Source organism: Acinonyx jubatus, chromosome B1 (assembly GCF_027475565.1).
Source record: "Acinonyx jubatus isolate Ajub_Pintada_27869175 chromosome B1, VMU_Ajub_asm_v1.0, whole genome shotgun sequence".
Taxonomy (NCBI): Eukaryota; Metazoa; Chordata; class Mammalia; order Carnivora; family Felidae; genus Acinonyx; species Acinonyx jubatus.
In genome coordinates, this window is record NC_069382.1 from 73,317,042 (window position 1) to 73,334,766 (window position 17,725).

Genomic DNA, 17,725 nt, shown 5'->3' on the forward strand with positions numbered 1-17,725 from the left:
AAGAAAAGGTAGAAATCCAGAATAAACAGCTGTAAATCTTTTTGTAGCTGTTGTAAGAGAACTGGAATGTATGGGACCGTAATACATTTTAGAAGTACCATATTGGTGATATTTGGTACACTAGCATTTATATATAATCATCTTTGACCAATAAAAACTTTTAGAAGAAAGAAAATCAGAAAGTGATGCATGGGCAAAATACCTTACAGAGATCTTCTCTTTACCACAAGTTCCCTAATGTTGTATTGTTGGATGGATAGTCAGTGACATCTGGAATCTTAAAAGACATCACAGCTTCATTTTTAGGTAAAAATTTTGCCAGAATTATGGGAGCCTTTCTAAAACTTGTAGATGATTATGTTTTAAGATATTCTATCTTAAAGTTATTACAGATGGATTTTAGAATCTCTGTTTGCTTTCCTAGTGACTTTTAAAATTGAGATAGAATACAAAGCTCTATGTGATTTTTGATCCTAATGGAGTGGCAGTAGGTAGTGGTGGCAGTAGTGGTAGTGGTAGTTGTTGTTGTCGTTGTCGTCGTCGTCGTCGTGGTCGTGGTCGTAACGGAAGCTAACAGTACTGAACACTTACTAGATGTGAAGCATTGCTCTATGTGCTTCACTTACATTAACTAAGTCAATACTGGTATAAATCCTGGGAGGAGGTTTTATATAGATGAAACTGAGGCATAGAGTCATAAATTTAAGGTCAAACCACTCATAAGTAGTAGAACCTCAGGCTTTGGATTAAGGTAGTTTGGCTCTAGCATTTATGCTCCTCCTTACTATATAGCATCTCGTTCATATTTGTTCATAACATCTTAAAAAGTGTCTGTTTGAAGAGTTGAGCTTGGGAGGAGAGTTAATAAATAAGAATATCTTAAGTGTTTTAAAAAATATGATTGAGTTGGGGCACCTGGGTGACTCGGTCGGTTAAGCGTCCGACTTCAGCTCAGGTCATGATATCACGGTCCGTGAGTTCGAGCCCCGCGTCGGGCTCTGTGCTGACTGCTCAGAGCCTGGAGCCTGTTTCAGATTCTGTGTCTCCCTCTCTCTCTCTGCCCCTCCCCTTTTCATGCTGTGTCTCTCTCTGTCTCAAAAATAAATAAACGTTAAAAAAAATTAAAAAAATATATGATTGAGACCAAGACTTTACTTTTTCTTGAACATATGGAACTAGGTGCATTTTATAGTGTTAACAATTAGAGTTCTTCTATGCATGGTCTATAATTTCCCTCATTGTTTTTTTTTTTTTTTTTCTTCTGTATTTAAAATGTTGGTGTTTTGAATGTTTTCATGCTGATTGAGAACATTACTTTAGAAGTACTGTTAACTTGAATCCCCCAAAATGATGAAACTTGGTAGTATATACTTTGGAAAATTAATACTCACTTTGCCCAGTTACTAGTAATATCTCTTTTTTATGGAAATATATTGTAGGCACATAGTTGGATTTAGTGTTTGGTTTGCTAGTGTTGCAATACTCTGTACTATCCAGTTGAGGGCAGCTATTTACTGATTTAAAAAAATGAGTTGAATTAAATGTCATTACTTTGTGTTCATCAAAACTTGGTTATCTAATGTAAAACACATTTAATATACAAATAGCCTCTACTACTCTTATCATCATAAATAATTTCTTAAAAATGAAAAACTGATATTCTGCTTCATAACAATTTCTGCCCTCTTACAAGCAGGAGACAGAACACTGTTCATTTTAATTTTAATTTTCTTAGTCCAAATTATTTTTTTAGTTCCAAATCTTTTTTTTTCTTTCTCCTTAGGATCAGACTCCAAGGAAATTACAGAGCTTCATATTTTCCTTTAAGACTGTCTACATGTAAATACATGTAACTGTAAAGTTCTTTGATTTTAAATCTTTAAAAAATTTAAAATATAAAAAAGTTTATATTTAAAGTTTTAAATATAAAAGTGAAAAATTTATAATTTTCAGTATGTTATCTCTATTAATCAGTGGATTAAGTAAAAGTTAAGTTTGGAGTTGATCTGTTTGATTCATGTTTCTGTGCAGAAGAATTTGTTAAACTTATGGAATGCACTATGTTCTTCTAATTTTTCTGCATTAAGATAACACATAGTTTAAATTATATCTTTGTGGTTCAAAGAAAGGAATTTTGAAGGTTTAATTAAATAACTGATTTCAAAGGTATCACTGAGAATTTTTTTGAGAATAAAGAATGTCAGTACACATAAAATGATATATAATATTAACAAAGTGGATACTGATAGTAACTTGGAAAGGGGCATTCCATGGGAGCTACTGCATGCAACAAAGGGCTTTTTCTGATAAGGAGTAAGATCATGTTATATTGGGGGAAAAAAAAGTCTGTGTTAAGAAATAAAGTGAGCATCAGAAGAGGTGATAGGACTAGAATGAGGCTGGAGATATTTATCGCCCCCATTGGTGAGGCTGGAGACATGGTTATCTTAGATATCAGCCTCACCTTTTTTTTTTTTGGCCATATCAAATTAACGATTCCCAGTACACTCTCTTCTATCCCTAGATCTCTGGGTTGGTTTTTTTTGAGGGGGGGGGGTGGGGAGAGGGGTGATTATTGTTCTAAATTATTTACTTTTTTATTAAAATAAATTGTTTTGTTGTGGTTAAATATCCATAGCATAAAATTTACTATTTTGACCATGTTTGAGCATACAATTCACTGGCTTTAAATACATTCACAATGTTGGGCAGAACATCTCCATCTCTATCTCTAGAACATTTTAATCTTTCCCAACTGAAACTCTATATCCATTAAAAACTCACTTTCTAGACCTTTCTTCCACTTGCTGCTGGCAACACCATTCTACTTTCTGTCTCCATGAATTAACCATGCTAGGTACCTCATGTAAGTGGAATCATACAATATTTCTCGTTTTTAAACTGACTTATTTCACTTAACCATTATATCTTCAAGGTGCATGCATGTTGTAGCATATACCAGAATCTCCTTCCTTTTTAAGGCTGAATAATATTCCATTCTATGTGTGTACCACATTTTGTTTGCTCATTCATCTGTCAGTGGTTACTTGCGTTGCTTCCACCTGTTGGCTATTGTGAATATGTTGCGACGTATGAATATCTATTTGTGAGTCCCTGCTTTTGGTTCTCTTTTGGGGGGGTTTACCCAAAAGTGGAATTGCTGGATCATGTGGAAGTTTTTTGAGGAACTGATAACACTATTTTCTACAGTAGCTACCTCCCACCAGCATTTACATTTTAAGTTCCCATCAACAGTAAACAGTGTTCCAATTTCTCTACATCCTTGCTACCACTTCTTATGGTATCTGTGTATATCTGTAGCCATCCTAATGGGTGTGTAGTAGTGGTTCATTCTGGCTTTGATTTGCTTTTCCCTAGGGGTTAGTGATATTGAACATCTTTACATGTGTTTATTGATCATTTGTGTATTTTCTTTGGAGAAATTTGGTTGTTTACTTTTGTGTAATTAAAAATGTCACCTCTGATAATGATTTTGCATTTTTAACTGCATTTGAAATTGTGGTATGAAAGGAAAATGTAGTTTAATGAAATAGTGTCTTGGTGGGGCTAGGAGTATTTCTAGTGTATGGATTGGCTTCCTAGTAGCCCACTTTATATTTAGAACGACAGATCTCTCCAATGTAAAAAAAGAAATCACTTATTTCTGACATTCTCCTTTCTAATTCTTTCCATATCACATTCTAAGTTCCCTTTATAGAGATCAATAAAAGCTATTGGAAGGAGAGATAAGTGAGATCACTGGCTTTTGGAAAGGACAGTGGAATGGATGGAGAAAACAAACTAGTTAACCGAGCGTTGTGAACATAATTCGTGTCGATTACCTACCATCTATTAATTCTCACACTCAGTTTTTTTTTTCTTATCTTCGTTAACAGTCTAGTTTATGGGTTTGAATATAAAGCGTAGTATTAAGTAACACTGGCATAAGTGGTTAATTTAGGGAAATGTTTGAGGTAATGCTGGAAAGATTAGTTTGGGACCACTTTGAGGAGAGTCTTCGTCTCCAAATTGAGGAACCATTGAAAGTTTCTGAGGTTTGGATTGTACACCACATTCTCTCTCTGTGTTTTAGGAAGATTTATCTGACCATGGCATGTTGGAGAAATTAGGCACTAACGATTTGCGATGAATGGCTTAGTTACTATTTACTATAATAATTTCCCATCACAGGCTACATTTATAAGTACTTGCTTTTATATATATATATATACACATATATATGTATATATGTGTATATATATATATATATATATATCTTTAATCACATGACATATACTTTCAAGTGGAATCACTGAGTTTTTCAGAATTACAGCAATTGAACTGACATTTGCAAACAACTACAATGTCTACTGATAAGATTAATGTGAAGTGCATATTAATAGCTTTAGGGAGCTAGAGTGAATTTAATGTTTTAGTATGAGATAAAGAATGGTATGTATGGAAAAGAGAGCATGCTTAAGATGAATGCTTGAGAATATAGTGCTCATTCTGAATATATCTAAGAACAAATGTGTGTATGCATACTGTCCTTAAATGTGAAGCACATTTTAAAAACATTCCTAAGATATTAATGCTGATATTTGGGTAAGGAAGACTCAAGATATTTGAGAGAAAATACAGTATTTATTTTTTGGAGTTTTGTAAGGAAAACTTTACTTTCACTTTCTAGGGAATACCTGAGTTAGTAGTTGCAGAAGTTTGAAAAGGGACCCTACAGCATTGCCCTGCTTTGGTTGTATTCCCATTACTGACTTTGTATGGGAGGTTCACCAGCTGTTTGACTGGCAGGAGCAGGAGCTTTCACTTCAGTAGTTTATAATTCCTGGCTATTCTAGGATAGTTTGCACTTCACCAAGCCTCAGACAGGTCAGGACATTTGGTAGGAGAAGGTTGAAAGACAAAAGCAGCAGGCCTTGGGTTCTCAGCCTTTTTGTTTTGTTTTGTTTTGTTTTTTAATTAGAAAATTATATTTTAATTTGGTGGCTAGAATTTTTAGTAATGTGCCTGTATTACATGTAGAAAGTATTCATCAACTGAGAGGAGTTTTAAAATGTCAAAACCAGGAAAAGCTACTTTAAACCATGGCTTGGTTCCTGTTGATCTTAAAAGTGCAAAAGAGCCTCTACCACATCAAACTGTGATGAAGATATTTAGCATTAGCATCATTGCCCAAGGCCTCCCCTTTTGTCGAAGACGGGTAAGTCTTACATTTAAAAAATAGGAATATTTATTTAAATGAAGTTCTTCTGTCTTCTTTAGTGAAGAAATGCTCCAAATTTCAATTGATATTTATAAATTATCAGCGCATTATGTAGCTAGATAAAACTTATGTAAGTGGTAATTATAATAGAACGAGAGCCTAGAGGGCAAGGTTACCCAATCCACCTTTTTTTCTCTCTCATTTGTTTTTCATGATATTAGAATCCTTTAAATTTATTTACAATTGGCAAATGTGAAAAGCGTGTCTTAAGTATGTTGGCAAATACTAAAACCCCAAATTTGTAGTTTTTATTTTGTGAGAAAAGCAAAAAGCTGGTGGTATTCTTCTTATACATGGGAATTACAGCATTTAGCTCTTTTAAAGAGTATTCCAAGTTCCCTAGATTTATCTGACCCTTAGAACTGTATGATTTTAAATTGCCATTTCTTTAATTCAAACTTAATGTAATAGGGACATTACTTTTTGCTGTTATATCAAATAAAAATAGCATGCAATTGTGTGGCAGTTACGGTACAGTTTATATATAGACAATCCTGAACTAACAAACATTTTGTAGAACTTGTGCTAACATATAATCAGGTTATGATCTATTGGATGTTTTTCAGGATGACATTCTGCTATCCCTTGCCAAGTTCTGACTCTGTTAATGTTAGCAGTTTTATTGTGTTTTCTGAGTTACTTGGTATTGCTAGTCTGCATTATTAACTAGAGTGATATATTTTTAGATCTAAAATATGTTTATGATCCTGAACCCATTAAACCAAAACAACAACAAAAACAACCCAAGATTAAATGGGTGATTGCGTGTAACAGTGCTATGAATGTTTTAGTTTCCTTTTTTACCTCTTTTTCTTTTTAAACTAATGGGGAAATATTCTATTGAACAAGTAGATTAACACAGAACACCTGAAAAGTATTTTTCCTCCTTAGTAAAAAGAATCTTTTATTTGCTGGGACTTAAATAACCTTTGTAAGAACATGTTTTCTAATTATCTTAGCTCCTTTTGAGGAGTACCCTCTTCTACTCCAAACAAGTGGTAGCCATGTTGAAAAACATCTTGATTGAGGTTTAAATGTAATACAGTTTAAACATTGAAAATAGAATACAGATATCTCCACCACCCTCTTATTTTCTTCTTTACTATGTTGTCGGAAAGTGTTTGTCTTCGTTCACTTTGTCACTTTTATAACTTCTGAATGAGGTCACTGTTCTGATTTAAGCATTTACACAGAGGCCTCGAATAGCTTCAAAGTCATTAATAAACTAATTTATTATTTTTATACTTCTATAAAAGAAAATACCAATACAAGTAAAATTTTAAACTGAAGAAAAGAAATGTGGGTGTTTTAAATCAAAAGGTTAAGATATTAACAATCAAGATGATTTTGTTCTTTGTTGCTGACTGTTTTTAATAAACTTACGTACAATATATGGTAGATTACTTCATTATGTCACAGTGTATATTTTTGCCTTTATCTTCTAACATGTACATGAAATTTAAAAGGCTCAGCAACAGATTCTGTAAGAAAAATTAATAGAGAACTTCAAGGCTTTCCCTGAGGTCTTCCTAGGGTCACTATGCAGCTTGACTTTTCTGGGTTACTATGTTATGTTAATTTATAGCCTTGCATTTGTAATAGCAGAAGAGAACTAAATTTGAAAAATAAAATTCACACAAGAACATTTTTTGGAATAGTTAAAAACACATTCAGTTTTAGACAGCCTGCCTGCCAGTAACTTATAATTGCATAACTCATTGAATCTGACTACTAGAAATATTAGAGGGATAGCGTAATTATATCCCCCTCCCCTCCCCGGAATTCTGTGCCTGGTTAATTTAGATAGCTTTTAATTGATTTGAATGCTCTTTGCTATTTAATTTACTAATTTTCCCTTGGTAAATTGATGATAAACATTTAAAACATGTATTTTTCTTTATCAAAGATGCAAGGAAGACTTGGTATGATATGTAATTAATCGTATTTTGTGTGTAACATCTAGTATATCTCATATTGGATACATTTTATTTTCAAGCAGATTGTTCTCTACTGACAACAAAGTACACAAAGCAGATAGAGTTCTGTATTTTGTAGGCCATTTTTTTTCTTCTGAGTAGTGAGCTAATGTGCACTACAGTGACCTCTTATAAGACTTTAGCAATCTTGACCTAGTAAAATTTGAAAAACATGGTATTGTCCTTCCATCCCTCATAGATGTTGATCCACTTAATGTTTGCACAATAAAATACTTCGAAAATTGTGAAAAATCCTTTAAAATAGTTGGTGTAACTTAAACTTCAATTTGTATCTCTTGAAAGGTTTTCAGAAAATTTATTTACCTCATATTAAGTGTAAAATTGGTATTGGTAGTCTAACTTATATAAATTATTCTAGTCTCTCATTAGAGGCAGTTTGGACTTAATAGAACAATAAAGAAATAACAGTCAAGTTATTAACCAGTTACTGTAAATAAAAATATTTTTAGTATTAAGGTCTTCATACTTATTATGAGGAATACTTGTTAAAATTCTTGTTAAAAATGTAGATTCCTGGGTTCCCCTCTTTTGGATAGTCTTATGTAAGAGATCTGGATTAAAGCTCAGGAATCTATCTGTATTTTTAAAAGTCTTATAGGTAATCCAGACACGAAAATTTGAGAGGACTAGTTAGTATATAACTTTATTCTAAAAGAACTGATTGTCCTTTAGAGGAAATTTTACAGGAAAAGCTTACTTAATCTATAAAATAACTGAAAATTTTGAATTTTCTTTGAAATTGGAATGCCTAATTATGATACTACTGCATTTCTTAAATCCTGAGGTACATTATTTTTTTTTTTGCATTTTAAACATATATAAGAAATATTTAAAATGCAAAAAAAAATGTACCTCAAGATACATCTTGATGGAATTTTATAGCTTATTTGGCAGCATTTTTTTTCCTTTTTAGTGATTAGAGAAATAATATCTTTACAACTAAAAGAGGAGGAAAATGTACTTCAGTGCTTAAATTTCATTTCTTAACTCATTTTGTTTGGAGACTTGTAAGCATTTAGAATATTCTTGTAAAGTTACTCTTCATTGTTATTGTTTTGGTAGAAATTTCCAAATGACATGCTGTTGTTGGTTTATACAGGGCTTTTAAAGATACCTGACTATGCTGGTTTATAGACAAAATACTGTGTTTAGAATGCCTGTATTTTCCTGGGTTTGAACTGTGTACTGATTGTGTAGCATAAGTATTGGCAACACCACTAGGAGAGTGGTATAGGACCGCTGGTGGGAGTGGTGGGAGGGGAGGTAGGGTTGATATGGGACAAGGACTCGTTGTCCCGAAACCCAAGAGCTCAAGCAATAATGAAATGTACGGGAATAATGAAATGTAATGGGATTTCTGATAATTGAAAACAATTTTGTGGGAAGTATATTCCATATCAAGTTTTGTTCAAAATACCACATTTAAAACAATTTTTCTTTAAAATGCAAATAGAAATAAAATTAGAATATTTGTGTCATTTGAGAAAACGTTAATATCACTCCTGCATGTTGTTATCATTGTGGGTTAGTTTAAATCAGGGGTCCACAAGCTCTTTCTGCAAAGGACCAGTAAATATTTTGGGCTTTGTGGACCTTATGGTCACTGTTAGAACTATTCATCTCTGCCATTGTAGCATGAAAGCAGCTTTAGGCAATACTTAAATGAATGGGTAAATGGACAGGACTGTGTTTCAATGAAACTTTGCTTATAAAACAGTGAAGATAGATTTTTATGATTATGATAATACTGCAGTAAATCTTGTGCATACATTTTTTTGCTTGTTTATGAGTTTCATCTCATGGTAAATTTTTAGAATGAGATTGTTAGTTGAAGCCATAAATCTTACATTTCCTTTAAAACCATCATCTTTTTTTCTAATTCTTTTGTAGTTATGTAGAAAAAAATATTTGTGTGGCTAATTGCTACAATTTTAGCATACTGCTTATTATTTCTCTTCTTAATATACAGCGTTAAGCATAATAAAGCTATTAATTAATATATAACCTACTAAATGCATCCATAATTTTTTCTACTGTTGATTTAGACAGTGACCTGCTTTGAACTTTTTTGTACATAAATCTTTAACATCTCTATACACAGATTTCTAGAAGTAGGATTATTGATTGGGTCAAGGAGTATGAACCTTTTTAGATTCTTAAAAAATACTGTTAAATTGCTCTCCAGAAAGTTGTACCAATTAAAAACCAGCACGAGGGATTTCTAATGTTGCTTAAGAGAAAGAAATCATATTCTTTCTTTTTTAAAATTTATTTTGAGAGAGAGAGAAGAGTGGGGGAGGGCGAGAGAGAGAGAGAAGGAGAAAGAGAGAGAGATTCCCAAGCAAGTTCCTCAGCATGGAGCCCGATGTGGGGCTCAGTCTCAAGAACTGTGAGATCATGAGCTGAAATCAAGAGTCAGAAGCTTAATGGACTGAGCCACCCAGGTGCTCCTTAAGAATCATATTCTAAGTAGATTTATTCCTACATGGCAAAGTTTTGTGGATTTTACTTAGCTAATACTAGATTATTTTATTTCCAATTTTAGTATTCTAGATTTTTTATCAAAGGAATCTTTTTCATTTTGAGAAAATAATGAGATATGTTTATATATAATAGCTTCAGGAGGAAAATATGTAAAAAGACCAAGAAATCATTTGTTGCTCATGTAGTTTTATTTTTTATTCTTTTTGGAAAATATTTGCCGTAGACCTGTCACCTGTTATTTTCAACTATAATTTTCTTCTTCTCCTCCCATTGTTTTAAAACTACAATCTGTGTTTTTATCTAAATGGATGATCTACATATGTAGTTTTATGATTTATCACTGATTTAACACATTATCTTTACCGCAAGCCTTGTGGTTATCTCAGTTTTTGCACCACCTTAATTTATCATTTTATATTTCTGAATTATAGTGTGATATTTGCACAGTGTAAGTGACAGCCTCTCTCAAAGTGTACTGCTATTAATAATATGTATGACAAGAGTACTTCTCATACTAACAAGAGCAGCTGCCAGAAATAGTTGCCTATTTCTTATAGCACTACTACTTACTTTTACATTTCTGACATAGCTTTGCCTTTAGCCCCAATCCAGGTTTACATTTTTTTTTTTTTTTTTTAATCTAGTCTAGCCATGATTAATTCTCATTGAAAGTAGCTGTAGCAAGTCTGGTCTTTTAAAATGCCTTGATGCCTGAAAGACATCTCATGAAACTCAATATCTGTTTCATGGAACTCTTAGGCAATTAGAAATAGATGGATGTTTACCTAACATACAGAAATATGAAACCTTTAAAAAGTCAGCATCCTCCACTTCTCTCCCAGATTGGTCTATTCAGGTGTCCACCAATTATATTTGTGCCTCTGTCTTTCTAGATCCTTTATATGACCTCACAATCTAGCTTCCCTGTCTGGTTGGAACCTTTCTCCTGGCATTGATTGCATCTACCTTTGTCCTCATACACCAGTGGAACATATTGTAATTGTTGCCATTACCTTTGGCCCTTAGGCATATATGTACTGCCCAGTGATGTTATTTGATACCTTCATATAGTTATCTTGTCTCCTCAATTAGGTTATAAACTCTTAGAGTTCAGAAATTATCTTTAATGTCTGTCTTTTTATGCTCCTAGTGATATGCAGAAGAAAGTTAGTATAAATATTCCTATGACTAATTCGTTGAAGTGTGTGTTAAACTTGGAAGATTCTGAAGTAGTTTTTGTACTGTTACGAATATGACATGTTTTTGTTTACTAAATGTTTTTCAATGACTTTGCAGCTGTGATTTTGAATATTTCATTTTCTAAATTTAAATAAATAAACTCAGATACAGTTTGACACTTAATTTTAAAAGTAATTACTACTTACCAATTTTGAAAATGAAGGAGAAACAAACAGAGGGTAAAGTCATTTAAATGGCTACTTTCAAGAGTCTACAGTAGCCCAAAAATGTCAGAAAATGCTGAAATAAAGAAAAAATATTAAAGTACTTTGGACAGGAGGAAGAGCAGGGTGGTGATATGAGCAAGTCTGGAGAGATATTTTAATAGGGTACCTTATTATTATTATTTTTTGAGTAAACTAGTAAAATGTTACTTCCTAGGGTTATTTTCCTTACACATATATTCCATTGGAAGTGGGGAAGAGTTGACATTTTCTAATGATCTGGTAGTTTTTATTATCACTATTTTATCAATAAAGGAATTAGTTACCACATATCAGACCATTCTATTTTAGATCATGTCAGACTTTTTCTTCTTAGGAATGTTTCATGGGTCATGCATAAACATAAATAAACAGAATATATATAAATTATAAATTTTCTTGTGGTCTTATTCTATGTACTGTGCAAGGTACTGGCTATGAATAAAAAGGTGATGATTCTTCATCCCCGGTACCTGTGGATGGATATACAAAGGTGAAAAATCACAATCCTTTAAGCATCTTAGATAGTCAAGTGGTAAAAACTATAAAAACATCTTTATTGTATAAAAAGATAATTGCTTAAATGGACCCATGTACAAAATACTGTGGGAGCACGAGAGGGTCACCGAAGTCTCAAAGCACATGGCTCAAGAAAGGCTTCACAGTAACTTTGAATCAAAACATGAAGTATGTTTGCTAAGCAGATGATCAGAGAAGTGATGGACAGAAGGAACCTATATTATTGCTTGGGCTCACATCTTGGTGTTTCACGTTATTTATACTTCTGCAAATTCACTTCCCCTTTGACATGACATTTATTAGTATTAATATCAGCCAAAAATATGTATGAAATACTTAGAACAGGGTTGGAAATTTTTCTAGAACCCGTGGATATAGCAGTGAACTAGATGGACAGGGACCATGCCCTCATGGTGCTTAGAGTCTACTTTAGGGAAACAGAAAAATAGTTGTTAATGCCAGTGTTTCGATGACAGTAAAATCAGGTAATAGTATATAGTCTAACTTGGGATGCAGAGGAGGCACTATACTTTCCATATAGGAACTCATATAATCCTTAAAATAACCTTTTGAAAGAGGTGGTGTGTTATAGGATCCCTGTTTTACAGATGAGGAATCTGAGGAGGCACAGGAAAGTTAAATAACTTGCCCTTGAGGTGATAAGCGACAGAGCTGAGATCCTAACTCAGGCATCTGGCTGTCGTATCACAAACACTATGGTATACTGACCGTTGTAGGGTTTGTTGAGTGAACAGATCCATCCTTAGTTGCCAAATGTTTTAAGGGTTAACTTTTGCTATGTAATGCTGGGTTTTTAAATATGTAATTCTTAGCTTTGTTCCCACAATTATGATGGCTTCAATATCTAACTCTGATAACATTGCTTTCTAGATGGTTTTTGTCATCAAGTGATGTCTTGGTATTAGGCTGTGTCTCAGTTGTCAAATATGAATGTAAAACAAATTATAATGTGTTTTAGAGGTCTACAACTACATTGTAGAAGTAACTGCCATGAATTTTTCTCCCTTTTGTTGATAGATAACAATCTGTTTAAGTAGTTCAGTAATTTTAACAGCACAGGGCAAGGCTATTAAGTTTAGTATGGGAGACAGATGAAAAATATGCTAAAAAATAAACTTGGTACTAAGTTCTGGTAATGTAAACACATATGAAATAAATCTCCTGTCCCTTGTCTGCAGACCAGAAATCCAGCAAGTCCTGAGAACTAAGAACTTTTTTAAAGTTAGCCAACCCTAACTGTAACTGACATAAGACCGTTTTATTATTTATCTGAATGGTCCTATACTTTGTTGCAAAAATATTAATGTATAAAGTACTGGAAGTGTTCAGTAATACATATGCACTGTATTACTTTTCTAAACTCCAAAAAGTTCTGAAGTCAGCAATAGAGCTTTCTGCAAAATTGTGGGACTCCACAGACCTTTGAGTTTTACAGCTGTCACCCACCTACAAAAAATGGAATACACTTTGAAATGTCAAAGTAGTCAAAGCCTTGTCTTAAGTCTCTGGGCACATGCATATTTAAGTACTGTAAAACATACCTTATATATATGGATACCTAATTTTACTAACCTAGTTATAGGCAGCTCCATATAATATATAATGATAATTCAGAGCTTATATATTATTTTTCTTTAGGGATTAAATGCGACTCCTGTTATCCGACTTATACATTAAATGAGGAATGAGAACCTCTACCACTGTTTTACTTCTTCTAGTATTTCTACATAAAATTAATAGCACTAAATTAATTTTTATTCTGCTAATACATATTAGGCATACTTTCTGTGTGTGTTGCTAGTGTAACAAAGATGAGTAAGGCAGAGGCCTTCCTTTAAGGAGGCTACAGATGCTGTTCTGTCTCAGAGACTTATCTCATTGTCCCCACTTTATGGTCACATATCAAAATCAGAGGTTAATTAGCTTATACAACGAATAAACATCTATTAATTGCGAGGCACAATTCTAGGCACTTTAGATACATTAGCGAACAAAGCAGAAAAAGCTTTGTTCCTACCTTTTATAGAATTTAACGTTTTGGTGACCCTGAGAATTCTGCTTGGGTGGGGACAGCGTGTTTGGTGTGCTCCAGTATATAGTGTGTCACCAGACTCCTTTATTCAATTGTACGCTTTTCTTTTCTAAATCAACTCAGGGTAATTTGTCTTATAGTTTCTCCATTTGTTTGTATAGATACTACATACATGTACATTCATATACAGACACAGTCTTTCTCTGACTTGATAGGATTATGTTGGTAATTTTATTGAAATGTATAATCTACTGGTTTTCAAATACTGTTAGATAGTATCTAGCACAGAATAGTATTTTGAGGTCCTGAAAGATTAAATACGATTCCATTTTCTTCCATTTTTTCATATTCTTGGAAGGAAATTTTAATATCCTACCAAGCTCACCTAGTGATTTCTTTCTGGATTGTTCCTGCATCAGAATTAGAGTTCTTGGCCCTATCTGACTTGTGAAAAGTTGCATAAATTAATGTGTGTCTCACATATAAACCAATTATATAATGATAGATATAATTTATAGGAGATGTATTTATGGTAGATATAAATGATAGATATAAGTTTTTTTTTAATATTATAGAAACTTCACCATAGAAAGTAAGAGCGGAAAGGACTACCATTTATGGTGAAGCCAATGACATTCTAAATGTTAGAAGTTACAGTTCAGTTATTTCCATGATGCCGCACATCTCTTTATTTGCATATATAGTGTTTTATCCCTAAATTGTGAAAAGTAAGATAGGTTTTTTTTTCTTTAAAAAGTGAATCTGGTACTAGGTTTCTCTTGTGACTTTGGTAGTATCTCTATATATAAATGTTTATATATTTATAAACTTTATTGACATTTAGTTAGGGCTAGAGGAAGAACAATTAAGAATAAGTATTTCTCAAACATTAATACATTAATACTGACTCCAAAAACACAGAGCTAGTTATTTGTTTCTGATTATTTTATATTTTCATGTATCTTATATTTGAGAGAAAAAATATAATTTTGGGTGAAATTCTCTTAATTTTTTTCTCCTTGCTAGTATTGAAAATGTAAATCAAAACTTGTAGGTTATTCCTATATTTAATTACATTTTTATGTGTGGGTGATTACGTATAGTTCACTTGGGCACAATTTAAGCTTAAACAGCTTTTCAGTATTCCACAAAAATCTCTGCATTATCACTTTGGATTTTAAAATGTCCTTGTTACTACTAGTTTGAACATGTAGGGGCAGTATAGTACTGTTTTTGTAAATCTTGTGTGAATTTGTGGGATTTTTGAATTGGTTAAGTGGTGTTAAAAGTTCGTTCTTCTTTGAGAAAATGCAGTTGTATGTCTTATTTTTTAAGGGATGATTGGGGAGTATTTTATTAAGTTGGAACTATTCTTTCAATTCAGGTTCTGATGCATAGTGTACCAATCTTTTATGTTAGGGAAGCTCATGGCCTTGTTATATTTGAAGTCAAGGAATATGTTAAGCTAACAGGAAAAATACATTTTTATAGTTATAGAGTAAAATGAAGACAGGTAAAGTGGATTTACAAAAATATGCAAAAATAGTAAAATCAGTGCAATTTTGCTCTTTTTGTTTTTTTAAATATGGAAGCTTCAGGAATTTGTGTGTCATCCTTGTGCAGGGGCCGTGCTAATCTTCTCTGTGTCGTCCCAATTTTAGTGTGTGTGCTGCTGAAGTGAGCACCAAAATCAGTGCGATTTTGCTCTTATTCATCCTGTACCAGCCTTTTCAGACATGAGTGTTTAACTATGAGAATCTTTTAAATAAAGTCTTAATTTTTGAATCTAACAAGTGAACACAATTTAGGTTACTAAACAGTCTTATTTTAAGTTTCTTTAAGAAGTATTTTTTTTTCAGTATCAAAACGATTCGGGTTATTACAAAATTGATAGTTTTTTTCCCACTTAAATTGATTTACACTTAAAAACAACTGACCACTTTTCTCTTCCATTTATTCATTCAATAATTGCTATGAGTCAAGGACTGCTTTAGGCGTTTGGAGTACAACAGTGAATGAAACAGACTCAAATCCTCATCCTTATGGAGTTTATATCAGAATAGCCGAGTGCTTAACAGCATAGATGATGGAGTCAGTTAGACTTGGGATTGCATTCTTAGCTTCACCACTTACTAAGCCTCATCTGTAAAATGGAGATAGTAGAAGTACTTACTTCCATAGGGTTGTTGTAAGAATAAAATGAAATAACCTATAGAAAGTATGGTTATGTAATAAGAACTTAATAACTATTACGAAGTCCGCATAAGGCTTTTTCAGTGTATTGGTAAAAGTTATAATTAAATCTCCTTATATGATAGTACTTATTTCTTTTACTTACAGTTAGTGTTTTGAATATTTTTTCATTTTTAGTTTGTTCAAATTGTGAAAGAAAATGCTTAGCACCAATTTTAAATGGTCATTTTCTTAAATAATTTCCTGAATGACTGTTAATCTCTAAATGGAAAGCTACTGCATGTGAAAAATTAATGTGATTTGTTCTACTTGCATTATGTAGATTCATTCACTGTGACTATCATCTATGTAAAAATTAACCCCATTATGTCTTCCTAAATTAAGGTAACCTGTGCTCTCTTAGTATTTTGTTTGGAGTTTCTCAGATGTTTAGAATAAATGTGTTGGCTTCAATACCATTAAATTGAAAAATTTAAATCGCTGTATAAGAATTAAAAAGAGTGTGTTGATTCACATATTATGTTAGCTGCTAAAATGTCTAGTAAATAGTTCCCATTATGATTTTAAGCTCTGACTCCATTTCTTTCCCTAGAGGCCTCAAAATAAGTTAATTAAGAAATGGAACATACTTGCTAACATATTTGAAAACGAGCTTATCAAAATGGCCCCTGGTATATCGTTACTGTATGAGAATTGAGACTGAAAATATTTAAGGACTTGATTCGCAGGTCTTAACAAAAGTGCTTAGAGATTTAGATCTGTCTTTGGTACCCTGTGCTGCTCTTGGTTCTCTTTATTTTTTAATTACGTGGAAACCCCATATTTAACACATATACATACATGCAGATGTGGCACACGCACACACACCTACAAGCACTCCCGGGCCCCCCATACACGCAAATGAAATTCTCACGCACCCCACCTCTGTTGAGTAGCTTATCTGCTGTGTTCATGCTGCAACTGCTTCATTGAGGGGAAGTGTTGTTCTGCTGTTTTCATATTAGCTTTGTTATCATGCGGTATTTTCAGCTGCTCATACTCATTACCATACAGCTGGTATGTAGAGAAGACAAGGAAGCAAGCAGAAGTTGTACTGTCTACAAGAATAAGAAGCTCTCTTGCAGATGGGGTGCTGGCAGATGGGGCATGTGTTTGAACAGGTTTTACTAATAACAGAGTGCATTAAAAATCATTCTGAGAAAGTCCTAAGGTCAGTGCCATGAATTCAGAGCTTGAGAGGTTGTTCAGCTTTTTGTAGACCTTTTTAGAATATTAATTAACTCTCATACAAAAAAGTAATAAATGGCTAACCACAACCTCACCTAAAATATTTTTTATCAGTTTTTCCTTTTTCATTTTAGTTTCTCTTTAATGTAATTTACAAAGCGTTGATAACTATTTGCTAGTGTTTCTCATTATCTTGCACTGTATTTTGTAGTCTTCAATATATTTACTTAAAATTCCCAGACCATGGTTATATACAAAAGTACATATACTTAGAGCAATGTAATAACATTCTTCAGTTTTAATATATAAATGGTAAAATATTTCTTAGAAGATGAAAAGCAAAGAGGATTTAGAAATGCATATATATAGTGTTGACTACAGTGAGGTTTAAGATGAATTATGTTCTATCTCCAAAGTTAGAAGTGAATGGTATGCCCCAAAATGTATCTTTTGTTAAAATTATCATGAAATTATTATGAAAATGCTTTTCATATTCACAAAACCAAATGAAGTAGCAATGAAATAACTA

At 32.8% G+C, this 17,725-nt stretch overlaps 1 protein-coding gene and 1 non-coding gene across 5 annotated transcripts in view; one reads left to right on the forward strand and one right to left on the reverse strand.

Moving 5' to 3' along the window:
* The window catches only part of FBXW7 (F-box and WD repeat domain containing 7), a 225,613-nt gene that overhangs the window by 159,107 nt on the left and 48,781 nt on the right, over positions 1–17,725 (forward strand). Inside the window, exon 1 of one of the 4 annotated variants that reach the window (XM_015081365.3) lies at positions 4,267–5,218. The exons of the other annotated variants lie outside the window; for them this stretch is intronic. Coding sequence (XP_014936851.1) covers positions 5,072–5,218 — 147 coding nt within the window. The 5' untranslated portion in view covers positions 4,267–5,071. Of the gene's footprint in view, positions 1–4,266; positions 5,219–17,725 lie in introns of those variants that run through there. 4 annotated transcript variants of the gene reach the window in all.
* Positions 15,355–15,461, reverse strand: LOC113603149 (U6 spliceosomal RNA). Its single transcript, XR_003424688.1, has one exon. It is a non-coding gene; the product is annotated as a U6 spliceosomal RNA (small nuclear RNA).